The 26,965-nt window shown below is 32.3% G+C and overlaps 2 protein-coding genes across 2 annotated transcripts in view; both read left to right on the top strand.

Moving 5' to 3' along the window:
* The window catches only part of Tpr2 (Tetratricopeptide repeat protein 2), a 98,762-nt gene that overhangs the window by 12,648 nt on the left and 59,149 nt on the right, over positions 1-26,965 (top strand). The window contains exon 2 of the mRNA XM_080168738.1: positions 8,608-10,655. Within this exon, the coding sequence (XP_080024864.1) occupies positions 9,064-10,655 (1,592 nt within the window). The 5' untranslated portion in view covers positions 8,608-9,063. The remainder of the gene's footprint in view (positions 1-8,607; positions 10,656-26,965) is intronic.
* LOC145325792 (uncharacterized) lies at positions 13,376-21,727 on the top strand. The gene is made up of 4 exons (XM_080168756.1): positions 13,376-13,738; positions 14,299-14,418; positions 17,620-17,705; positions 19,299-21,727. Exons 1-4 carry the CDS (start codon positions 13,422-13,424, stop codon positions 21,446-21,448), a joined length of 2,673 nt encoding a protein of 890 aa, XP_080024882.1. The 5' UTR covers positions 13,376-13,421; the 3' UTR covers positions 21,449-21,727.

Here is a 26,965-nt window from a genome sequence, read left to right as displayed (position 1 = left end):
AGTGAGAGAAGGGACAATGTGCTGTTTATTACACCAGTCCCCAAAGTGAGATTTAGTGAATTTTTATAGGTTGGTTAAGGTTTATTATGTTGAGTGTTCAAACTTTTCAACCATTAATTTTAATCTACAGAAAGGGTAATTTTGTGCATCATCCTTGGAGATGTACATCAATTTATCGGCCATTGTCTTATCCCTTTAGATCCATGCGTGTAGAGGCAAACTTACTATATGGCTTACGACAATTTACTAACCTATATTTTGTCCGTGTCAAAATTGAATCAAAAAACAGACCTTAAGTTTTTTCGTATATTATTGTTCTTTTTTATTCTGAGTTGTTTTAGCTTTTGCGCTACTTATTCACATAGTTGTCCTTGTTCAATTTTAGATACTGTCGTTGTTTGTGTATCATTAAAATCTAAGGTCCAAAGTTATGTTTCTTATGCTTTTCTTTTACTTTATTTGAAAGCTTTTACGTTATTTGAACTTACATGTGTACATAGATTAATTTAGAATAGCAGCTAAAAGTTACCATGTTTTGAATTACATAGTTGATATGATGTTTTTTTTTGGTTAGGTTAGGTTAAGGAATTTTTCTTAAAATACCGTAAGGGTAATTTTTATTTTAGATATTGCTGAAAATACGGCTCATGGAAAGAAAACGGAAGTAGCAGGTTTCGTCGTAATTTTACAGTAGCCTTTAAAAGGTTATTATAAGTTATGTAAGTGTTAATGATTGCCCCGCAGGGGCTAGAAATAGGAGAAAAGCTACAGTGAAAATACTACGAGACTAGCTACTTTGTTTTCTTTCCATAATTTAAATAAACTTCTCTGTGAGAAAATTATCTACACTATAAGATCTTCAATTACCTAAGTTTTTCTTAAAATAACACTAGACATAGCAAACTACCTAATAGTTTTTCTAAACTTTTCCATGGGCCTACTATCTATCCAACTTATTTTATGTTCACACATATACTTAAAGAAATGAAAGAGAGGGGGTGTATGTGTAGGTATTTCTGTTCTCAGCAAAAAAGGCAAAAATTTTGTGCGTTTCAAGGTTTTGTTTTTACAGATTACAACAAAGACAAAAAGAAGATAAAAGAGAATTAAGTTAAAATATTCATAGCTATCCGCCCCCCCCCCCCCTCCTCATATAGAGTTTGGCTACTCTTTAAGTTGTCTTAGTAAATACATACTGCTTGAAAATCTTAAACAGTTTCATCTAGATCTTTTATATAATTTTTAATAATATAAAATTTATGTCTCATATGAATGTTATATAGAAGTTTTTATGATCTTTGAGCTTTCAGAAACTAAATTAAGACTAGTTATCATTAGGTACGGATTAATTTGAACTTTAAAAGGCGAAAAAAGGATTATGTTTGGTTATATTGCATCAAAATCTTTTCTAATGAATAATAATTATGGATGTATGGAAATGATAATAGTTATTTCTCATATCTTATTATAAACAGCTTTCCGTGGATTATATAAACATTTATATTTGTATAAAACTGGATATAATACAATTCTAGACATAGTTTTTTCGTATGGATGATAACCGGTTCTAATACCGTATAATAATCGGTTTCGAAATAATATCATAAAAAAGTTTATTTTGTGGTCATTGTTTATTCCTGCCTCTCTTTTTTTTGTAACAGTCACATTCCATTTAGATAAAAATTAGTGTCCAGTGTCAGGGCATATTTTAGTTTACTCTTTTTCTCGCACTAGTGACAGTTGGGTTCATGAATATACTACAGTATTATTATGCGGTATATTTCACATTTTTGTCTATTAGTTGAAGTTCTTTTTTCATAAATATTTGATCCTCAATTTTAATCATTACATTATAAAATAAACATACTATAAATTTAAAAAATTATTAGTCACATTAGAAATTTTTCTATAATTCTGACTGTAAAAATGCTAGCAAGTACATTTCAATTCTTCACTGTTTCACTAGCCTCAAGTTTCATTATTTTCATTTAAATCTTATTTTCCTTGATTTTTGCATATTTGTGGCAAGAGAAAAAGTCATTTTATGTGACATAAGTTTATTATCAAAGATTTTTAAATCGTATCATCATAATATGAATCTTTGTTTATGGTTAGAAATTGATTGGATGATTATAACATGTCTAAATAACTAACGTACGGACGGACTTGCCGTAAATGTATGAAAACTTTGCTTTTAATAAATAAGGATTAAAATAGAATGCCTGATTGGCAATTCAGATAAGTTATTGATGTTTGACTTAATTAGATTGATTAGATAGCCTTTTGTGTGTTCTTCTATTTTACAGTTTATTGTTTTGCAATTTTAAAAAACGAAGCTTTTCTATTATTTGGGTCAGTCCATCCGTTCTTTTATATAATGCAGATTTTCAAAATTTTTTGACAAAATATTTTTGTATGATAAAGTTATCCTATTCATCAGTATTTAGAATAATGATTCCTAGTAAAACAAGGTACAATAACATTAGCGAAGTATCTCTGATTTTAAGTTTATATTAACTCTGAAAGTGTTAATTTCGTTTGTCCTATTATCTTATTTGGATGTTGTCATCCTCGTTATATTTATATTTGAAATAACTATTTAAGTAACAGGTTTTAACGAATTTATCAAAGATTTTAGAATTAAGTTTAGGATAGGTTAATTTTGATAATAGTTAAATGAAATCCCATTTCTGTTTGTTTAAATATTTACCATTTTCAAATAAAGTGATTTTTAGCATAAGTTCAAGTATTTAATCTTATATATTTTCTCAAGATAGCGTTAATAAAATAGAATTATTAACCGCTAAAATAGGCGTTAAGATAAGATACATTTAAAAGTTGTATAAAACACTAAAATCTTTACTATTTGGATTTTTGTTTAGTAAGATACATTATTAAAAAGCTTTAAAAATTAAATAAAATAAAAATTGAATAAAATACCCACCACAGCGAAGGTGTTAAATGTTGGTCATACCTTACTTGTACAATTTATGATGTTAGATTGCATAACATTTTTGTTATCCGACTATCAGTAACAGATCTAAATTGCCCTTCTCTCTATCTCTATCTCTCTCTCTTTCTTTCTCTTTCTTTCTCTCATCTTCAATTCATATCTAACTGGCAAAGAAGGGTGGAAAAAGATGGTTTAAAAGAGGTTTTGGCAATGTGAAAAATCTTAATTTTAGCGCAGTTAATTTTGTCAAGTAGTAAAATAGTAATTTTGGCAGCTATTCTTTGACAAAAACGTCAAATGTTTCGATTAATAACTCATTTAAATTTAAGCAATTTGTGTTTTTAAAATTTGCAAGCAAGAAAATAAGACAGGAAGAAAGATGAAAAGCTTTACTGCTAAATATATTAGATTAAACAAATCTAAAGTTATTCTAATTCATATTTGTTTATTTTTAATTTCTAAAATAACAATTTATGTCTTTCCTATGGCTTTAAACGAAAAATATGTTGTTTTGTTGGGGCACCGTTTGAGATGGTTGAAGGGTCTGCCCTAACCTTGGCCAGGCCACGGTCAGATCTACTAGACTCAAGTTCATTTCAAATTATAAATTGATTTATGAAGTCTTTCTTTTTCAATTAAAACCGCCTAACCAGCGCACATACAATTGTAAGGATGACATCATCCATAAAAGCAACACAAATCTTTTAACAGCTTTCAACTACGTTCTTACCAAGGTGGTTAATTGTAGAGTTTCTGCGACTATATATTTTTTAATTATAATTTTTAATAAGAAGATATTGTATGTTTTATACTTTGGAAATTTATTTAGGGTATATAAAAAATCAATATTTTAAGAAACCACGGCCAAAAAGCATAACAGATAAATAGATATGTAAAAAAAGATTCGCTTATTTTTTTATAAAAAATTGCTAGTATTTAGTGATTTTTAGCCAGGAATTTTAGGCTTATTTGATTCTTCCCACGCAGTTTATTGATTTAACGGTAAATTACACCATCCTTATTAGAATATATACACAAGACTCATTTCCGTATTTATAAATTATTATTAACTATCTTTTTAATGATGATGTTGTAAGCCGGGAACTAAACAGTTTTGGGCGATTTTTTTACATATGATTTTTAAAAAGTTATTTTCAAAATTCAATGAAAATTAATCTGTTGATTGAAACCACTAGGGTGAGGCGGGGCATTACCGGTAATTTTTTCGGTTTTTTGAAAAAATGATGGGGTAAATATTAATATTTTTAAATGGGACCAAGACCATTAGAAAGCCTACGGAAAGGACTATCAGGTCCTAATAGGACGTTATCCTAGGACTTTTAGAAGTTTGTCATAACTGGACTCAAAGAAATTACCGATAAATGCCCCACAGTGGGGCATTGTGGGTAACGTCTTTTCAACCTAAAAAAAATCGATGAAAAACGGCCAAACGGCCAGTCAAACAAAAATAATCATAATTAGTATAGGTTATGGGGATTATCCACAAAAATTTTCATAAAGATCGGACTATTCCTTCTATGTCAAAAATAATTTTTTTTTAAAGACGAGAAATTTCGATTTTTTTTTCACAAAAATTTTCTTAAAAAATAAAATTAAAATTTTTTATATAAAAAAAACCTGTTCTATTCACTTTTTGGCCTAATTCTTAAAAAGCCCATATTGAATTTTAGATTCTACCAAAGAAAACCTGAAAATTGAACTTAAAAATCGAATTTGAATTTTTTTTCTCGATGTTACCGAAAAATACCCCGCGCGAACTTTGGTCATTTTTGAAAAAAATATTAACTCTACATTTAAGCTCTCAACGGATTTGGAAAAAGCGGGCAATTCTCAGTTCAAAAGGTTTTTATGGATCAGTTCTAGGTCTTACCAATTTTTGTGTAGGTCGATCTTTATACACCTAGGTGAAAAAATTTTTGGGGAAAAAAAGTTTTCGTCCGACTTTGAGACCCCAAAAGTACCCTTAAAATTCATCTCACAAAAATTTCATTTTATACTTTTTTGTAGGCAATTTAATAAGGAACAAATTTGGTTTTATGTTTTTTTCTGTCAGTCGATTAGAACATGGAGATAAATGTCATTTTCTGAAGGTGGGTAAAAAAATTACCGGTAATGCCCCTTACCGGTTAATGCCCCGCTTGACCCTATTTTTTGTATTTTTTGTAAAAAAAACTGTTTAGCTTGATTATTTACAAATAATTGAATAAAGAACTTACAAATAAAGTTTTATTTTTAGTATGAACGATTTAAGACCTAAATTGAAATAAAGAATTTTAGAATATATAAAAAGACCCTAGGGTGAGGCGGGGCATTACCGGTAATTTTTTTGTTTTTTTGAAAAAAAAATGGGGTAAATATTAATATTTTTAAATGGGACCAAGACCATTAGAAAGCTTACGGAAAGGACTATCAGGTCCTAATAGGACGTTATCCTAGGACTTTAAGAAGTTTGTCATAATTGGACTCAAAGAAATTACCGATAAATGCCCCACGGTGGGGCATTGTGGGTAACATCTTTTCAATCTAAAAAAAATCGATGAAAAACGGCCAAACGGCCAGTCAAACATAAATAATCATAATTAGTATAGGTTATAGGGATTATCCACAAAAATTTTCTTAAAGATCGGACTATTCCATCTATGTCAAAAGTCATCTTTTTAAAAAGACGAGAAATTTCGATTTTTTTTTCACAAAAATTTTCTTAAAAAATAAAATTAAAATTTTTTTATATAAAAAAAACCTGTTCTATTCACTTTTTGGCCTAATTCTTAAAAAGCCCATATTGAATTTTAGATTTTACCAAAGAAAACCTGAAAATTTATCTTAAAAATAGAATTTGAATTTTTTTTCGACGTTACCGAAAAATACCCCGCGCGAACTTTGGTCATTTTTGAAAAAAAATATTAACTCTACATTTAAGCTCTCAACGGATTTGGAAAGAGCGGGCAATTCTTAGTTCAAAAGGTTCTTACGGATCAGTTCTAGGTCTTACCAATTTTTGTGTAGGTCAATCTTTATACACCTAGGTGAAAAAAATTTTGAAAAAAAAAATTTTCGTCCGACTTTGAGACCCAAAAAGTACCCTTAAAATTCATCTCACAAAAATTTTATACTTTTTTGTAGGCAATTTAATAAGGAACAAATTTGCTTTAATGTTTTTTTCTGTCAGTCGAATAGAACATGGAGAAAAATGTCATTTTCTGAAGGTGGGTAAAAAATTACCGGTAATGCCCCTTACCAGTTAATGCCCCGCTTGACCCTATTTGAAAGTCTTATAGGGCCTAAATATCCAAATCCCATTGAGCAATATTTTTGGAAGCATTTAATACTTCTCTAGTTGGATCAGATTAGATTCATGTTGCCAAAATGATCCTTTTTATGACAATGAACAGAGATTAATGATTCAATTTAGTGTACAATACTTATGGTGGTTTTAAATATTTTATTTATAGTTGCAAAATATCTTATTATACAATGTATGTAAAGTAGTAAGTTTTTTTTTGTCTGATGCTTAATATTTCAATAGCTACTGAACCGATTGAGTTCTCTTTTGTTTGGTTCATAACACAGATCATGGGATGGTTTAAGGTTATTTTTCTTCCCCCTCCTTACTTCTATAATTAAAATGAATATAAGTTTCACTTTAAAGCTTTTCATTTATTATTTGAGTAAAATCAAGTAATTTTTTTTTCAATAAAATTCACTTTATTTAAGAAACAAAATTACTGGTTAATGTAAAATTGTACATATGTAGGTTTTAAAATATTAACCCTCGCTTGTATGCAGTAATTCCTAAAAAGCCAAGTCTATACAGACATTTTTGAAGTAGTACCATGCATATTTTAAATAGACAATATAAGACACTCAAAGCATCTCATAAAAAGGCATTTTTATTGGCCCATTATTTGAACTCTATTCTTATTTGTAGCAATGCTATTCTATAATATCTTTACAGTCCGTCCTTCCTTAATCTGAAAAAGGAAACAGCTAATAAAGATAAATATTACCATTTAAGAGGACTTTTTACAGACTTGGCTATTAATAAAGAAAAATAGCTGAACATTTTGTGAATACTTGTGACTAATTAAAGCTTCCATTCTAGGAATTTTTTTCTATTAAAGTATTACTTTAGCATGTTTTTTCCTATTTTCTTTGCTTCATATTGAAGTCATCCTTGTTTTACTTCTGATTCTATTTGATTGTATCTTTTATGACGTACTTGACATTTGATATGAGTTAGGCATATGTTTCTTTTGTTGGCTTGTAACCACCATTTCAAATGTCATCAGATAAACAAAAATATTGCAGACATTTTAATATTTATTTGTACTTAGAGAAGCAACTACTATAACTTATTTTTATATTAGTATTAGCTTTGATTCTAGCCTCTAGGAGCTTATCTGAGTAGTAATGGGCCAGGAATTTACTGTAGAAATTTCAATAGGCACATTTGATGATCTAATACTAATAGAATGCCTTTTTTATACCTTTTTTGGGATAGGTCAATGGGAAATTATTTCTCTCAAAAATCTTAAATATTTTGTCCGCTTATCCTTATAATAAAGTAACAGGATGTCTGTTTGTTTGTCTGTACCGAAGGATCTCGCTAACCGCTGAACCGATCGGGTTCTCCTAAACAGGGTAGCTTCTCATATATCTCGGGAAGGTTTATAACTATTTTGGGGGAGGGTACCACTACCCTCCCAAAGGGAAACAAAAAAATTGATATTTGAAATAAAAAATCAAACATTTATAGTGCCACTAAATGCCTCTAGGGGCGCAGCCGTTGTCTTGAAAAATTTAACTTAACCCCCAATAAAAAAATCAACATAATAAATTATTTTTTCTTCCATTCATTTATCCCTTAATCTAGCAAAGTTTTATATTCTATCGATAATAGAGAATATCCAATCCATACTCTTATAAATTCATTATGAATGAAAAAAAAGTTGCGGAACTTCTATTTTAGATTTTAAATTATCTTCTGTACAGTTAAATAACTGAAATTTAAAACGGAAATGATTAGAAACATTTTGCAACAAATCACATTAAATACATTCTAGAGGACATTTGCAAAGAATTTTGCTTAGATTAGGTATTGCAAATAGTTTTGCATGCACGCTTTTACACGTTCACGTGAATAATTTTGTTTTGACCAGAGTATTATTGGGGGGGGGGGGGGTAATTAAAAGGATTAATCTTCTTTCCTGTAATATATATTTAATTTATCTTTGATTGTTTTTATCACTTTAGCCTGCTTTCTCTTAAATCATTAAATTATTTTCTAAAATATCATATATGAATCATTTTAATTTTTAAACTTTGATTACAATTTTTATTATTCCTGAGAATATATTCAAAATAAAAGGTAATTAATCTGCAATTGTCTCACTCCCCCTCATTTTGTAAAACAATATTCCTTTTCGTTTCTAGATTTATGCTATTTTTCAATGTTGAAAGATTCAAAATGAATTTATTTTTAGAAAATAATGGTTAATTTTTAAAAATGTATTTACTAAACTAAACAAATATAATTGAACAAATATTTATTTTCTAGAGTAATAGATATCGATGCCTTTCTTAGCTAATTAACAATTTTTCATTGAAAGCTGGAAATTTTACTAAATGTGTAGGTTAGTGACCCGGGCCTCTGTCAGACATTCACACCACAACAAACACAAACAAACAAACAGACATCATAGCAAAGAAAAGAATCTACATTATTCTGTAAATCACGACAAGATCTGAAACCAATTTGTTTCTTTAAATACTTAGCCCACACACACTCTCTCTACTCTGCATATCTAGATCATATAAGCTGTAGGTAAGGGTTAGAGTCGTGGAAAGGAAGTCAAGCTTAAACAATAGAGAAGAATCTATTTAGTGTGTGTCAGAGCTAAATATACCACAGGAGAGTGTGGGCTTAAACCATAATAATCCCCACACTCAAAACTAAACACTGCCAAGTAGTTTAAATTCATTGATTCTCTAGTCAAAAGAAACCAGCAACTGTATAGGGTTGATTTAGTGAGAAGATTTTAAAAAAAATACCAATTCTATGTAGCCATACAAATTGAAATCAAGTTACCATGCCAGTTCCTAATCAAAGTTACTACCGTGTCATACCCGTCGAGGTTGTAGACAAGCATGATGATCTCGACATCAATCCAGACAAGCCTCCCCTGCACCCCTTGTATGACGGCAACCAAGTGGATGGCCTCCTGGGTCGGGAGGATTTGTTTCCCCGCAGAAAAATCAGCTGTCCAGTGTTCTCCTCCGTCACCCCTGGAGGAGGAGGAGGCTGGGCCGGAGGAGGAGGAGTGGGTAGCTATCACAGGTCGCGGGAGAGAACGCGTCAGAGCGCCGTTCAGAGGCTAGTCGAGAGAAAGCTTGCACAAAAAGAAAAAGAGCGGGAAAAGGAGCGAGATCGTAGCCTGGGACACGGCGCCGGACACAGAAATAACAGCAGAACAACAGACACAACATTCTTTAGTAGTTGCAGTCCAACAAGATACAGAGACACGTCTGGCAGCAGGTCAGAGAATGGATTTATGCTGGGCGCAGGCAGAGCACAATCACCAAACAAAGAGAACTTAGATCCCGACTGGTGGTCCTCAGCTGCCAACGGCTCCAGGTACAGACGCAGCAGGTCTGGATCAAGGCTACGAGGCCAGAGTGAAGAGCCCATTGCAAAAACTTATATTACAATTGGTCCTGGTAAACCAACAAGAATCCGAGAACATTCACCCGCCAAATCCGCTAAGCTATCAAGAGACGAGAATTTATCTCAATCCAGGGAGAGATTGGCTAATTCAAGAAATACTTCACCTCTACGCAGTCAAGAATTTACCTTCAATTATCTTTCACAACAAAACAGATCCTCCTCGCCAGTAAGAAAAACCAGCAGAACTATTTCCCCAGTAAGATCTGCAGAACTGCTTAAGAACACAACCCCATTAAAATCAACAAATATATTTAAAACTTTCAGAGCTTCAACAACAGAATCGCCGATAGTAGAAGATTTGGATGTGAACCAAAAGACTGTTCCTTTCTTCACAGAGAAAGTGTTCAAAATAAATCAAGTGAACAATAATAATAATAATAATTCAGACTTCAAAACTGATTCATCAGCTTGTAGCAGTCGCAGGCCTAGTGTTGATATTTTAAATAATAACAGCTTTAGTGGCCTGAACAACATCAAACGAGCTTCCCCAGATTATTCTGATCTATCCACATCAACGCTTTCCTCTCAGTCCTCATCTCTTGCCAGCTCTGCAGAGAGTGTTATATCCTCCGCCAGTCAAAGGAGGATCTCTTTGGAGCAAAGGTTTCAGCGCCGCACCTCAACGGCCAGATTCACGTCGCCCCACTTATCCGGGGTGGCCAGTGTTGAGGAATCTGAGGCGGTTACAGCCGCAAACACCGTCGACGAGGACGGATGGACACATATCAAGATCAGACGGCTGTCATCAACAAAAACCCACTGTGAATTTTCATCCTCAACCGCAAGAAACAGTACAACACCGCCGCGGTTAGCGTCCAGCGAGGACTACCGACGGCAAGAGCGGCCAGTGCCCGCCTCACGTAAGATCAGCCTGCCACAGGGTGGCAGTGCAGCCGGCAGGAGGCCGGAACCAGCCCCGCGCAGGAGATCTCTAACCACCATCCTAGCTCCAGAAAGGTTTGAATTATGTCATATTCGTCGTCAGGTGATGGTTATAATGCATGCAATGGTGATGGTTTATATAATAGTTATAATAGATATAGTACAGGTAGTATTGGGTCCACTGTCAAGCCGTTTGGCAGTGGGCTCTACAGCAGGTCTGACATTAACGGGCGGCCTGTCAGAAAAATTCAGAGCCAGAACAGAAATGTGAAAGCCAGTGGCAATGACAGTGATAGTTCTTGTGAGAGTGAATACATTAGTTCTAGGAATGACTCATGCCACCCAGGTTCGCCAATTTTGTCCGCTGAAACACCGCCGGCTGGCGGCCAAGACCGACGGGACAGCATTCAGGATGATGGTTCGGACAGGAGCAGGTCGGAAAGGTCGGTGGAGCCGCCAACAAGGACTCCATCACCCGGTTCTTGCATTAGGAATGTTTTAATATTTTTTTCTTTACTACCTTCTTTAAAACAATAAAGGAACATTTTTAAAATATACTTAAAGGAAAAATCTAGTTATTCAAGTACTATAGGTAATAGTTATATTTTTGTCTCTCTTAAATCATTATTTCAAAGATTAGGTACTAATATGTTTATTTTTTGCAAGCCTACAAATATGAATGCTAACTTTTGTGATTAAATAGCAAACAAATTTTTATGACATAAGCACAATAGTCGCTAACAAAAGAGTTACAACGTAGTTCTCAAATTATACTCGACATTCATAGGACCGAGGCTGTGGTGTGGCAATTTACAGCCATAAAAAAATATTTTCAAACTTTTTTAGTTTTTTATCTTCTCTAACTTTTTATTCTATTAAAAAAATATTGTAAGCTGTATATTGCTGCGCTACTTAAGCACAATTGTCTTTTTGTCATTCATATTTTAAAAAAAAAATTTAAATGCTAAAAATTGCCACACCACAGCAGTCAAGACACGCGCACAATTATAAACTCGGCCTGTTGATTTTTCTATTCATATGCATAATTCTAAATACAAGAATATTTCTTTGTTGTGCCTCACTCTCCCCCAACAGTAATGAATTTCAATAGAAATTGTGCTGTAAGACCAATCCTTTAATCAAGATATGTTTTTTTGTTGTTAACCCTTTTCATATCTTATTTAATTTGTCTCATAAATAGTTACGATTTTATCTTTTATAATTAGCTCCAAGAAAAGTTACAAAAAAAGTTTCTCAAACATTTCATAGATTGTTTGTATAACAATTTAGGGATCTAAAGGGATGAGACAATGGCCGATACATTTATGTACATCCCCAATGATGATACACATAATTACCCCTTCTGTAGATTACAATTAGTGGTTGAAACGTTTTGACAACCAACCAAAGTTTAATAAAAGTCACAAAAGTTATTCATCCAACCAATAAGAAAACATTAACATAAAACTTTGGGGACTAGTGTAATAAACAGTCCAATGTCCCCCTACCCCTCTGATAAAAAAGTTAAATAAAGTCAACTTTTTTTATTATTATGAAAGTCACAAATAAAGTAGAAAAAAGATAAAGACAAACTTTTTCCTTGTATTTTTCGAAAAATATTTAAAAATAATGCATGTACACAGTTTTTCAAAGCCATTTGTTAGTTTTATGAACAAGTTATAATTCTTGAAAATATTTTTTCCAGACAAATTTTCTTTAAAACATAATCAGAAGGTATTTATACAAAAACATTTGATCCAATGTAAATTCACAAAATCTTTTATTATAGCAAAAAAGTTGGAGGTAAATTTTTTTATGATTAAACTTCTCTCCTCATGCAAAGTACAAAATTATCTTTTCGAAAGGCATCCATTTAAAAATGGGAAAAGTTTTAATTTTCTAATCTAGCTTTTTATTGTATCTAACTTTCTTCATTCATTCTAAAAATTGTAATAGGACAAAGAACAAAAAACAATATTTTTCCATAATATTTTAAATTCATCTACTAAATGTAAAATTTTGTTAAATAAATTTTAGGAAAGAAGATTAATTTATCACCCCATTATCCAATTCTTAAATCCCTGGTAATTGGAAGGCATTTGAATTAGAATATGCAGCAAAAATATGCAATTTTCATAGTTATTTCAATGAAAACAATTACGATGCTTGAAATATTTCTAAACTGCCTAGAGACGAATTTGACCCAATTTTCCACAAGATTGATATAAACAAATGAACAAAGCCTGGATAAAATTAATATGTTTTTATAAGTTTTATAGGTTGACCTTCTTAGCTGTGTGTGTGTGAATCATCTATTCATTTTAAAAACATAACATTTAGAAAATATCTACCTTTTTTTTTTTTTATAAAATACTAGCACTAGGGACACTTGACGGGGAAGGGTTAAATTCGACAGCCCAATTTTTTATTTTAGTTTTAAAAAGGAAAAGCAAAAAAATATCGGGGGGGGGGGTAATTTTTTCTATGAGAAATTTTGGGAGTGTGGTGGTACCCTCCCCCAAAATAGTTATAAACCTTCAAAGGACTTATGAGAACCATATCGGTTCAGCGGTTAGCGAGATCCTTCGGTACAGACACATACACAGAGATCCTGTTACTTATAAGGAGACTTTTTTTTATCTCTAAAGCAAAATTAATCTTTTTTTCGGCAAGTATCAAAATATTAGATATTTTAATATATATTTTTCTTATGTTATTGACAATTACAGCAATCATTCATTTGTCTCGAGTGAAATTTGAATAAGCTTGGTACTCTTTTAAGTATGAGAAAAGCATATTAAAACATTTCTCCGTAGTTATGACGACGAGCAACGAGGCTTCATGACCTCAACCAAGCTGGACAACTACACAAATCTTGAAGATTTATCCATCTTACCAAGTACAAATACAACCACAACATTCGAATCAACGGGCGGCCAACGCAACCCCCTCGACCTGCGGCGACCAGTGAAACCAAAACGTACTGATGATGAATGTCAGCATACGACACCTGCTGCAGGAGGCGGCGGCGGTTCCATGTTGACACGGAAAAATTCTGGCCGATTACGCAATGCTGAGCTGGCTCTGGCAAATAAACTGGTGAGAAAAAATTCTGGGCTGTTGAGAAAAAGTGATTCCGACGATGCCTTGTCAGTCAGGAAAACAATATTTTATTCTCACTTTTTGTTTTTCAATTTTTCAAGAGAAGCGTAGCTATTCTACATTTAGGGCCGGGTATGTTTGTCTGATTTAGTCTTTTACCAAAATGGTATTTTTCACGGCTCCTATTAAAGGAATACATTTGATTTGGAAAAATATTCTGTGCAAATGTGGAATTTTAAACCATTTACCAAATAAATTAAGTAGCCAGACTGTCCCTTTCAAATTTCTCAGGATGTATCAATAACTTTTTGTAGGTCTATTTTTGTCTAGGCTGCCCTTGAATTTGGACCAAATTGTCCTTGTATATCCTACAAATGTACTCAAATTCCATATTCATAAATATAAGTTTGTTTATCTTATAATTAAATTATTAAATATAATAAATTGAAAATAAGGGGGGGGGGGTATCAGCGCTCAACCGGGTACTCGTGGGGAAGCACCAGTAATGAATAATTAAGAAATGTTGGTTCCAAATTTAAAATTAGTTTTTGCAACTTGAAATCACAATAATGAAATTTGAGTAAAAAGCAGAATGAAAATATTGTTATTTGTACAGTACTGTTTCTGGTTCTGGTATAGAGTTCTTTCGCAAGTTTGTTCAGAGAAAAGCAGAGAATACAAACAGTACAAATAGTACAACTGCCGACAGCTGCAAAGATTGTCAAAATCTCTTCAGGCATTTAAACGATCCTTTAGATAATGATGTTTATATGGAAAGGTTATAATTAAACACTGTGATTTGGAGGGGGGGGGGGGGGGGATTAGCTTATTCCCAAATGACCTATTCCTAGTTCTTAGTTATTATGATTTTTTTTTATGATTTTTGACCAGCTTTTAAAACTTGCAAAATTTGTTTTAAAAAATCACCTGGAAACAGCGCTTTTCTATCTAACATATTGGGTCATAAGTGCAATTTTTAAATTTACATTATGATACAATAAGATACTCTCATTTTTGTGTAGCAACAGTTTTTTAGAGGGGAAAATGGGCTGGATTTCATATTAAAAAAATGTACATTTAGTAAACTTTAAATGCAAATTGTTTCGTTTTGTACTTTTGAACAGACTAAAAGAGCTACCGATTTTTTAAATTGTTTTTTTTTCTGTCAAATGTTTATTACATCGGCCTACGTAGAAGAAAACCCTTTTTACACAATCATTTTAATTTATCATAAATGATCTTTAAGATTGTAAAACACCTCCGCTACTTGCCTCTTTTGTTTATAGCCTAATATGAAAAAACAAACATAGTCATGATTGTTTGTTGTATGGGGGGAAGGTCTGAATGAAGCCCACACTGGGATCTTAGTCACAGAAAGTTAAATAAGTCATCTACATAAAAATTAATTTTAATATTTTTCTCGTATTCATTCGAATCCGGTGGATAGGAACCGGTTCTTATCCATAGGAAAAAACTATGTCTAGCATCGTATTATATCCAGCTTTCTACGATTATAAAAATGTACAATCATAAGATTAAAACTTGTTTTAATCTTATAATTGTACATTCTATATCCACGGAAAGCTGTTTATAATACGATGCGAGAAATAACTATTCTTTTCAGAAAAATTAGACGAAAATTATTTTGTAAAAAGATCTTGCAAAAAAAAGTGTTATTCTTATTTAACCGATTTAAATGAAAATTTATGTGTAGGCGACACTTTTAACTTTCTTGATTTAAAAGTTGAGTGTGAGCATTTTATTATAATAAAAGAATTGAGGCGTATAAGTTGGTGGTAGTGCCAAGTGGCTGGCGTAATAGGTGATCATTTTTAGCATAACATAGACAAACAGTTAAAAACAGAGACCCACACACACACACACACACACACACACGCACACGCAGTTTTAGTTCTACCAACTATCAGTAGATTGGTTAACTTGTTTTTAATTGAATTATACACGAAAACCTATGATGAAACAATTTTCGCTAATTAGGATTTCTAACTTAAATACCTACAAAATTAATAAAATATTATAAAAGTTCACTATATTAATCTCTTTTTTAATATCAAATAATAATATGACAATCTTATGTAAACCTTGGTTCATTAACCACCAGCTAATAATGCAACTAAATACAAGGAATCTAAATGAATAAGACAATGGCCGGTAGATTGATGTACATCACCAATGAAGATAAACAAAATTACTACTTCTGTATAATACAGTTAGTGGTTGAAACGTTAGGACACTCAACTAAATGAACCAACAAACAAAAATTCAATTAAAGTCCTAAAAGTTGTTTAGCCAAGGAATGAGAAAACGTTATAACATCCCAATGTCCGCTCCCTCTTTAACCAAATCTACTACAGATTTATTTCTTATTCGGCCACTTTACTTTCATTTTTTTCATATAGAAGTTATGAGATGAGAATAAAAGCAAATACAGATTTAAATAATTGTGTGAGTACGCCCATTTCTTCGTGATGTTAAAGTACATTGTACAACAACAAAGTTCGCGCTAGTCAACTTTTTTCTTAGCCCCTTTAATAAATTTAGATCTTTGGCTCGGTGTAAAAATCAATAACCCATGGCCTAAAAACCTATGCAAACATTTAGCATTTTTAGTTGCGAAGCTTCTCTAGAAGTTTTACATGCAGTAAATGCATATTCATTGGGTTCAAGGTATTTTTTAAAAAAGGGTAGATGTTAATAAATCTTATTGCAAAAAAAATATTTTTTGAGTAATTCTGTTTTAGTAGCTTATGATATGGGGGAAAGAGGTTTGTCATCCACAAAAAAAATACGGACCATGGAAAGAAAACGAAGTATCGGTTTTCGTCGTATTTTTACAGTAGCTTTTGTTGGGTTATTTTAGTTTAGGTAAATGTTAATTATTGCCCCGCTGGTGTTTAGAAAATTGGTGCCGCTATAAAATAGGAGAAAAGCTACTGTGAAAATACGACGAAAGCCACTACTTTGTTTTCTTTCCATGATCAAAAAATACAGTTGCGCCATGAAGAACTTAATCATCCTTGTTTATTAGTTTCCAAAATTACAAATAAATTTTGCATTTTTATTGTCCCTCCTACTCTCTTGTTATTGCACTAATGCTTTTTTAATTAGAACCAATTAATGAATCAAATAAAAAATTGCTGAAATCTCAATATAGTAGTACATGGTGATATTTCAGTTAACCTTTTGACTTTTTGATGGATTAATCGGGACATGCATAAAAAAACACGGATTTATAGGGGAATGATTATTTTGTCATACTTTTTTTTATTATTTAACCCTTTTTTATGTTTACCAAATCTCTTTTTTTAGTCTTGATTTTTTTTACTTAACAGTCTTAAATAAATAATAACCTTTCTGTTTAAATATTTTAGTTTGAAATAAAAATTATTTTAGAATCATTTATTTAGGGCGTATTTATTTTGCTTTGTATGAGGTAGCGCATTTTCAATTAAATATTTTAACTTTATTTTGTTAACTTCATATTTATTTGGTATAATAAAAAGATAGCCTATACTACCTACTAATTTAAAATCTTAGTGTCTAAATGTATGAAGTTTATTTATATGCTACAAATAGAATTGCCCTTAGAAAGTTTTTTTTTTGGGGGGGGGGGGTTCTTTTTCACATTTATTTTTTACTTTTTTTGGGAGGGGCATAATTTCTCCTTTTTGGTGTTTGTATGTGGGGGGGGGGGATGTTAGGAGTACTCTATATTATGGATCATTACTAAACTTGCCTGTAATTCTTTTTTGGCAAAAATAAATAATTAATAGGACGATTCTGGTATCTTTATAATTCACACTTGAAAAAAAAATGTTATAAATTGTTTACCCTTTAAAAAGAGGATAAATGTTTCATCAGTGCAACCTTACTAAAAATACATCAAGGTTGATCTAAAGGATTGTTATAATAACAGGAGAGAGGTGTTGATTGATAGATTAGTTGCGGATTCTCTCAGCAACAAAACTTCATTCAACAATTCATCAACTAAATACGACAAAGGCAGGATTTAGTTTGTGTTTTATTTCAAAACTATGGATGCGTCCTAGCATCTATGGACTAAAAATAGCCTAAAACAATTCCAAGACTTAATCTTAAAAAAGAGAACCTAATTGGTGTAGCAGTTATTGAGATCTTAATCTACAGACAAAGAAAACTTTACTACTTTATATGTTTTAAAATATTATAATAGCAAAGTCTAATAAACAATTTAGTTTCTGTTTATGTCCCTTTTGTATTTGTCGGGTAACTTAAATGGTTTTTATTTTACTCAGACAAATTAGCGCACACTAACAATAGTAGGAGAGAACATAGTGAATTATTGTTACGAAATTGTAAGACGATATAAACATACAAAAATAAGATTTTTTAATATTTTGAAAATATATTAAAGATATTTTGTTACTATTATACAAAATCGTCTTTTTAAATATGTTCTTTGTTAACACAATTCATTTCTTTTTACCTATGTCTTTGTCTTCCTTTGCGCAACAGTAAGCTTAAAAAAGTAAATTATCCATTTCAGTTTTTTTTAACCCTTTAAAAAATCCAACCTTGCAAAATATGTCTACTATGTTTCTTTTTTTTATTTATTTATATCTCAAAATGAAATATGCTAGGAATTTGATTTTTTTTTGCTACAACAAACAAAAAAGTTTGAAGGCTGTCTGTCTTGAATGAATTTCTGTTTCTTTTAATTTTAGTGCATTTTTGGAGATGTAATAAAATAATTTGTTTATGCTAGGTCCACAGTGCAAGGCCTGATGCAAGCAGTAGTGTGCCATTACTTTCGCAAAATTTATCACATTATCTAACCCTGCAGAATTGCAAATTATTACCAATTCACAATTTCTAATAAGATTTTTGGCTGATATGTCATTTTGCTTTTTTTAGATCACTTTGCGGATTTTAAAATGTGCGTGCGTGATGGCACATCACGCGCAGCTTGGCGGTCAAATTACCTAATTCCTGTGGAATGTCTGAAAAATACATTGCCAGACGTTTTTTTCCAGAACTTTTTTTTTGATGGATTAGTTTTTCCATCTTTCAAGCGCAAATGTTAAAATACATTGTTTTCAAATATTTTAACCGGGTTAATATTTACATATTTTTGACAACAAGCAGGTCTAGATTACTTTTTAGCATTTTTAGTATCGTTGCCGCTCAATAACTAGGATTTGTTAGTAAATATAAACATTTGCTTTCATTATTTTTTTTTAATATAACAATTAGGTAAATTTTAAATTAAAAATTTAAAAAAGTCAACCATAAGAGTGAACCCAATTGAAATAAATTTGCTGTAATTAATAAGATAATTATTTTGATGTTAATTAATTGTTCTTTATGAGTCCCTAGCTAGCTACTTCCCTCCTCCCTATATTATCTAATGTTATATCTCACTAATGAAGCTTATCTGTATGTTGTCAATGTCTATTAATTCCAACCTAATGGATTTATCTTGCTCTAGGCGCAAAAAGTTTTTTTCATGCTTTTTATTACATTAAATATTGCTTTTGAATGCTTTAAAAAGATTAAAATTCATCTATAAATCTATTGAATTTTTTCTTCAAATAAAAAAACACAAACTAATTTTAGAAGGAAGCATGTCTTCTTGCGAAAGTGTAGATGAATGTTTGAGCGAGTATACAAGATGTAGCAAACATCAATCAGACACAGATGATAGTCAAAGTGTGTCCTTGTCTACCCGGAGTTCAGTCAGCAGGTTGTCATCTGTCTCCGGGTCTGGCTTATTGTTCCTTAAGAATTATCTAAAGAAAAAGAAGCAGAATAGAGCAGCCTCAGGTTCTCTAACCGCTACCAGCAAAGACTTTGCCAACATGAGTTTCTTCAACTCAACCCCGTTGCCTTTCCCCCCGCCTGATGACTACTACGGGCCAGCATTTGTGCAAGAGGGCAGTGGAGCATCAACAAATGATGATTCTCCAAGCAGACGCCTGTCACTGTGCAGCACTGTGGCCGACTTGCTCAATGAAGACTTTGACTGTGATGACTCCGAGCTGAAGAATCTTGACTGGGAACAGGAGTGGGATGAGTCTCTGCCAGAAGAGATCAGCTATGATGATCTTGTCTCCGTACTCAGTGAAAGTATTTACAGCGAAGAGCTGGATTATGGTGAACTTAATGATCTGGATCTTGAAGGAAGAAATACTGTGGTTGCTACAGAAGGTGATAAGGATCAAGATGCAGATTATGACAATGATAAAGATCTTGCCACGCCAGAAGTTCCCATTCCTGACAGCTATGAAGACAAAACTCCTGTTTCAAGTCATTATATTGACGATCATAACCATTCAAGATTATCTTTCCGTGATTCAATCACGCCACGCCGATGCAAACGCAAATCAGGATCTGAAATGATTCTCGGCACATCTGTTGAGAAACTAGGCACTTCATCTGACAGAAAATTCAGTGGTTTGTCGGATATTGATGGAAGAAAGAGCAGTGCCAGATCACGCTACAGCACCTACAGATCCAGCTCTTTCCTGCAGGATATAGAGGCTGAACTAGAGTTGCCACCCATGACCCCCGTGTCAGATGAAAAAGAAGAGGCTGTCCGTGCCATCTGCAAGTATATCAGAACAAAGAGTGATAGTAGTTATGAAGGATCCAGCTCTAGATTAAGCTTCACTGGAAATAACAACAGCAAGAATAAAAGCTTTGGAGAGGATACTGTTGCTGTAAGAGGTGAAAGTGTTCAAGATGACCAATGGCATCATAACAGCAGCAATAAAGGAAGATATTCAAGAAACAGTGGCTATGGGGGCTATGATGCATACACGTTAAACCAACGAGAATCGAGACTATCCATGGCTAGCCCAGCCATGTCAGATTGTATGCCTGAACTATCAGGTGTTGTCAGCCCTGTCACACCCAGACGTCCTATCAGCCAGCTGTTTATGTATGATATCCCCTGCAGTAGTCCAACTGTACAGGAGGAGGATTTCAAGCCAAGATATACGCCATCTCGTGGAGATAATCAGAGTAACAATTTAACCCAACAAATCTCAGAAATACTATCACTGCCTAAAAATGAGTATTCTTTAAATTTTGATACCAAAGATGTCGAGCTGCTTAACAGCCAAAACCATGTTGATCTTAGATATAGAAGTGAGAGTAGAAATAACAAAGCTGCCAATAGAGATAGCCTGCTGCAGGCATGTTCACCACTACCGCCAAGCTCCCCGCCGATTAATGCACCCAGACCGTCCTTTTACCGCCATTCAAGCACCAACAGCTCTGACAGCGGTTGCCCCTTGTTTGAGGACAAAGTTGCAAGTTTGTCACCAACCCCCTCTCCCAGAACAAATATAGAATTGTTGAGCAGTAATAGAAATAAGTTGGCCAACTTTTGGGAGAAAAGCTTGGGCGCAAGTGTCAGCAATCTGGAGAATGTTTCGCCTGCATGGATTCCCGGTACCGCAGCCGCCAGACAAGGCGGATTTAAGCCAGTACGGGCGTCATCTGGTTCAGAAAGCAATCTGGTCAACCATCAAGAAAAGCGGCTGGCGCACTTTTTAGATGTTACTCGACGGGCGGCTGCCGGGGGTGGAAGCATTGGCGGCGAGCATAGAATCGGTGCGGCGAGCAGCAGCAACCTTCGCCAATATCATCGTGCCTCCATCGGATCTGATTGTTCGGATGTGTATGACAGGATAGCGCTCAATTCTCCTGTCCTCACAAGACGCAGAGACTCTTGCACAGAGAGATGCACTAACTTTTCGTGACGTCAACAACACACACCAGAAAGAATGTGATGTGCGTGTGTGTGAGTGTGCGCGTATCTGTCCGTGCGTCTGTGCGTTCTCGTTGTGCTTCGCGGTTTTTACAGGGGGCGGCCGGTCAAATAAGCCTGGAATGTGATTATTGAACTGAAAGGCCGACATAACATAACGTGTATGTGTTTGTGGGGAAAATTAAGACATGAGGCACAATAAGCACTTTATAATCACAACAATTCATACATCACATTACTTTTTCTAAAGGGGATTTTGATGGATATTTTATTTTAAAAATTATTGCTATTTTTAACTCATGGTGTTATTGCAATACAAAAATTATAGAAATAATAACAATTGTATAACAAATACTAACACCAGTCAAATATTGTATTTATGTAGTATATATAATAATGTTAACATGTTTAATAAAAGACATCGATATCATATTATTTTTAATCTGATAAATTAATGTTCTAATAGATTTATATCAATAATTTTCTTGTTAATTATTTAGTACCCTAAAAAATGTGTAAAAATTTGACCAAAAAATCTTTGTATAAAAGACTATTTTAATGACATGATAGTTATTTCTCGCATCGTATTATAAACAGCTATCCGCGAATATAAAATGTACAATATAAGATTAAAACAAGTTTTGTTAGCACCGAGCTAAAGGCACGGGCTTTAAAAACTGGTTTTAATCTTATGATTGTACATTTTTATTTCGTAGATAACTGGATATAATGCGATGCTAGACATACTATTTTCGTATGGATGAGAACCGGTTCGAATAAATACTAGAAAATAAGTTATGGTTACGGTTTACAACAATTCGCCTTGATTTTGTTCCATAGAAAGAGGATAACTTAAAATCCAAAGCATGCTTCTATAAAGAAAAAAATAAGAAATGATAAAATGTTTACCTAGTGTATTTAAAGTTATTAGTTAGACTTATCTTCATTTCAACCTTTCTCTTGCATATGCTCATATATTTAATTCTAGAGTGATTGTATTCATTAGTAGCGCAACAAGGAAAAAACGAAAAAACTGTTTTAGCATTTGAATCTAACCCTGTGGGGTTCTTGAACCACAGTTAACCTATATATGTTTTTTTATTAAAGCATATATTTTTGTTTGATATCTTCTATAAAATACTAATTGCATACACAGAAAAAAAATAAAAAGTATTTTTTTGTGTGGAAAATCCGGGCTTTCTTTTGGTGTGTCCGTGTTTTCTTTTGCCTATGTGTAGTAGTATGTTGTACTCTAATACATGCTCAATAAATGATGGGCTAAATTTTATCAACACTCATTTATCAATTTTTAATTTTTCTTTCAGGTAATTTTATCTCCGACAAGGATGTCAAATTCCGCAGTATTCCAAGAATTTAACATAATTTATCCATTTTTCATCGATTTGGTTGTAACTGAATCAGGTGCTTGCTAGGGGGTGCTAAAACTCCACATCCCACACGGCAATGAACAAAATTAAATCATAATTTCATTATTTTCCCTCTAGAAATGAAGCAATTTATTGAATAAGTAAAGTTCAAATCAGGGATCTAAAGGGATAAGACAATGGCCTATAAAGAGGGAAGTCATTTTCTAGTAAATCCCGTAAAGGTGTGTGTTATAAGGCCTAAAAATAGTAGTAGAACGATAAGGTGCTCTATATATTTGTATTCCCTATTGAATAGAACAATAGGGAAATTTTTTTTTTTTGATAACCGTACCTGGAATATCTTTAAAAAATAAGAAATTTCTATCAAACGCTTTGTTTGGCTCAAACTGACAAAAATTAAAAAAAATATAATTATAATAATAATGTTTTCTATAGGTACAAGGTAAAGGTTAAGAACAATCTATACCATTAAATAAAGGAAGAAGCCATTCTTTACAGGTTGATTTATTCAAGGCGACAAAAATTAGTTTTATAATTGTGGAATTTCATGTTTGTTTGCTTTGAAGTAGAAGGTTTCAATGTGCATTGTTTCATTTCAATTTCACTACAGCGAACAACTACATTTTAGTACATTTTTTTCTGTAAATTAAACTTTCATTATCAAAAAACTAACTTGTTTTTCAACTATATTTTGGTCAATCTTTATTATAAAAAAAACATATTCTGGCTTTAAAATAGGATTTGAAACTAAAAATGACATACTACACAACAAGCAAAGAAAGAATATGACATGCAACCTCCACTTTGAATCTCTTACCTTCTTATATATATAGATTGTATATCTGAATGTTTTCAAAATTGTCTGTATGTAACTTGTTGTGTTGGTTTGTTTCACTAAGTCATTGTATTAATGATTTGTTAAAGTTTAATTTTAATGTTCACTGCTCGTACAACCTGTAAAGAATGGCTTCTTCCTTTATTTAATGGTATAGATTGTTCTTAACCTTTACCTTGTACCTATAGAAAACATTATTATTATAATTATATATTTTTTTAATTTTTGTCAGTTTGAGCCAAACAAAGCGTTTGATAGAAATTTCTTATGATAGATATTCCAGGTACAGTTATCAAAAAAAAAAAAAATTTCCCTATTGTTCTATTCAATAAGGAATACCACTATATAGAGCACCTTATCGTTCTACTACTATTTTTAGGCCTTATAACACACACCTTTACGGGATTTACTAGAAAATGACTTCCCTCTTGATGTACATCCCCCAAAAAATGCACAAAATTACCCCTTCTGTAGATTGGAATTAGTTGTTGAAACGTTTGAACACTTAACTTAATGGAGATATCAATCTAAATTCCCCAAAGTTGTTAAGCCAACGAATAAGAAAACGTTATTATAAAAATTTGGGGACTAGTGTAATATAACAGCCCGTTGTCCCCTCTCTCTTTGAGTTCAAATACAGACATTTGATTTTAATTAGACCGAGTCCGCTCGTCATACCCAAATCTTTTTTCCCCTGTTTTATTGCTTGTAGCAATTCCATGCCTTTTGTTTCAATTATGTTTTCTGTAGCAATGAATGCTTTCTGAAATCTTTACATTTCTTGAACAGTGAACAAAGAATTCTTTTTACCTGATTTTTATTTACTTAGGGAAACATGGTGTTGTTTAGCTACTGTCATGTGTATTTAAATATTTACATAAACATATGTAAAGAAAGTAGATTATCTTTTAATGAGCATAAAATCACTACCTATTAATGTATCTTAATTAAAAATTTAAATAAAAAATATGAACATTAAAAATACCTTTGTAATCTATGAAGAATATACGTGGATATTATGACAGGGGAAAAATTGTCGTCAATATAGGTTGCTATTTATCCTGTCATTTATTGGTCAATTCGTTCATCCAGTAGGAGGGGAGGTAACGGGGTGGGTAGTTATTTTAGCCCGCTACACGTTTCACTTTATTAGAAAAAATGATAATCTGGTTAAGATCCAAGTAATAATATATCCATTATCTTTGTACTACATAATGATTTTAAAATAAATTTTTTAGATTAATATGCATTTATTAGGTTTATAACATAAACGGCAACTATGATTCACTGTACATGTTTGGGGGGAATATACTTTTTATAATGATCATTGCTCTAATTAGCTTTAGGGTGACTTTTTGGCTTTGCTCCTACTACGCCTTAAATTACTAAATTTTATTTAAAGATAGAGTTTATAATCAAATCTATTCAAAGTAGTAAGCTTTTTTTGTCTGTACCGAAGGATCTCGCTAACCGCTCCAAAGAGGCAGTCTAGAAAAAAAAGACCATACTCAAATAAATGTATTCTTTCTTTTTAAAATTTAAACTGAAGGGCGGGTGTCCAATTTTACCCTCTTCCCCTTACCCCAAGGGCCACTAGAGTCACCTAGGGTCGTAGCCGCTAGTATTATGCATAATAAAAGGGCAAGTTTTGTCATATTTATATTTTAGCAAAGCTATTTCTCAATTCTTGTGTGTTGGTTTGTTTTATTGATTTTAGGATTGATTTGTGAACGTCATTAACCTTGTTTTTTTTTCGTAAGATGCTATGAAATTCCTTATATTAAATTCCTTAGTGATAATATTATTGTATTAAAAGGTTTAAGATATAAAAGTGCAAGGTTTAGCTGTCACATTTATTCTCCGTAAGGTCTTTATCTTGATAGATCTAAATTGTATCAAACTACCGCATGTACAACATACAATCCTAACATTTTCTTCTCTGTCTAGGCTCTTCTGAATTACATATCATTTACATACATAGCAAAACATGAAGCATTTATTTAGTAACTACTCAATAATAAGGCTGGAAATTGAACAGTATGTTTATCTTTATCATTGCTCATGGACATCATTGTTCTTGTTTTTCCTCAAAATTAACCTTTTAACTTCATTTTTTCTGCCACTCTACTAAAAAGATGAATGTAAAAAGTTGAGACATAAAAAGTATTTAGCCTTAATTTGTGCGCTGGTGCTGATTGAGTTTGCTTGAAACAATATACTAATATTCTGAAGTATACACTTGTTATGTGATCTCAGGGTTTGTTCATGGTCGAGTACGCAAACCTGACCCTAAAATGTGATTATTTTTGAAAGTGTCGCTAAAACTTTGAAAACTAGCATCCATAAAGGTTAATAACATTAAGAAGTCATTGTATTTAATACAGTACAATATGGAACTTGAAGAAACGGCGGTGGACTTGTGGATAACTGCTTCTTCCACCCGAAATATTTGAAAATTAACACCACGAGATGGCTCCAGCAAAGCATTCATTCCTGAAAATTGTATTAACAAATTCTAACTCTTATGGTGAGGCTTTGATGATAGCCTAATATCTAATATTATTCACTTTGAATCGCATTTCATATGCTATTGTCAGGTCTCTTTACTTGAACATGACCCATTTCTGTGGTCCTCTAATGTTCATAAGCAAGTACATGATGTATATTAACAAACTGGTCAGATAGACCTATGTTGAGTGATATCACGTTATTTAGAAGATAAGAAAGGGTTTTCTATTTGTCATTTACACGTTGCTTTATTTCAAAGGCTTCATTAGTAGAAATTAATTTATGAAAATGAGTTGATTTAAATGGCGTTCGTTTTTATGTTTGTTTTTAGTAAAATTAGAATGCATTTTTTATTTTGAGGTATAAGATATCCGAAAAGGCTATTTAAATAAGATTGACTCAAGATTTAATTTTCTGTGTAATGATGGGTTGACTAAAATAAAATGTTAATGCTTTACATTTTATCTTAACAAGTTAAGTTCATAAGGAACACTTTCTGTACAAAAATAAGAAACTCCTTACCTAAAACTCCACATTTACTTAGATTAGAAAGTAAATTTATCTGTATATTATATTTTTTCTCAGGCCAAATGGAATCTTAACTATTTGTAGATTGTAAAGTTGCATAACAAAATATAATGTGCCCAGTAATGTATTTACTTTTGTAATTGCAAAAATAGTTTCAATATATCCATTATATTTGTTTTCTATTTGCAAGATTCTCCTCATTTTTGCAGTATATCTTTGTATATAAATAAGATAAATACCTATTAAATAA

The sequence above is a fragment of the Acartia tonsa genome, chromosome 1, assembly GCF_053477335.1.
Source record: "Acartia tonsa isolate MP-2025a chromosome 1, ASM5347733v1, whole genome shotgun sequence".
In the NCBI taxonomy this organism is placed as follows: domain Eukaryota; kingdom Metazoa; phylum Arthropoda; class Copepoda; order Calanoida; family Acartiidae; genus Acartia; species Acartia tonsa.
This window is presented reverse-complemented; position numbering and strand designations above follow the sequence as displayed.

Coding starts and splice junctions, on each gene's coding strand:
- LOC145325792 (XM_080168756.1), top strand. CDS start 13,422: ATGACCTCAACCAAGCTGGACAACTACACAAATCTTGAAGATTTATCC. Junction 14,419..17,619: donor GATTGTCAAAATCTCTTCAG/GCATTTAAACGA, acceptor TTATAATAACAG/GAGAGAGGTGTTGATTGATA. Junction 17,706..19,298: donor ATCAACTAAATACGACAAAG/GCAGGATTTAGT, acceptor AACTAATTTTAG/AAGGAAGCATGTCTTCTTGC.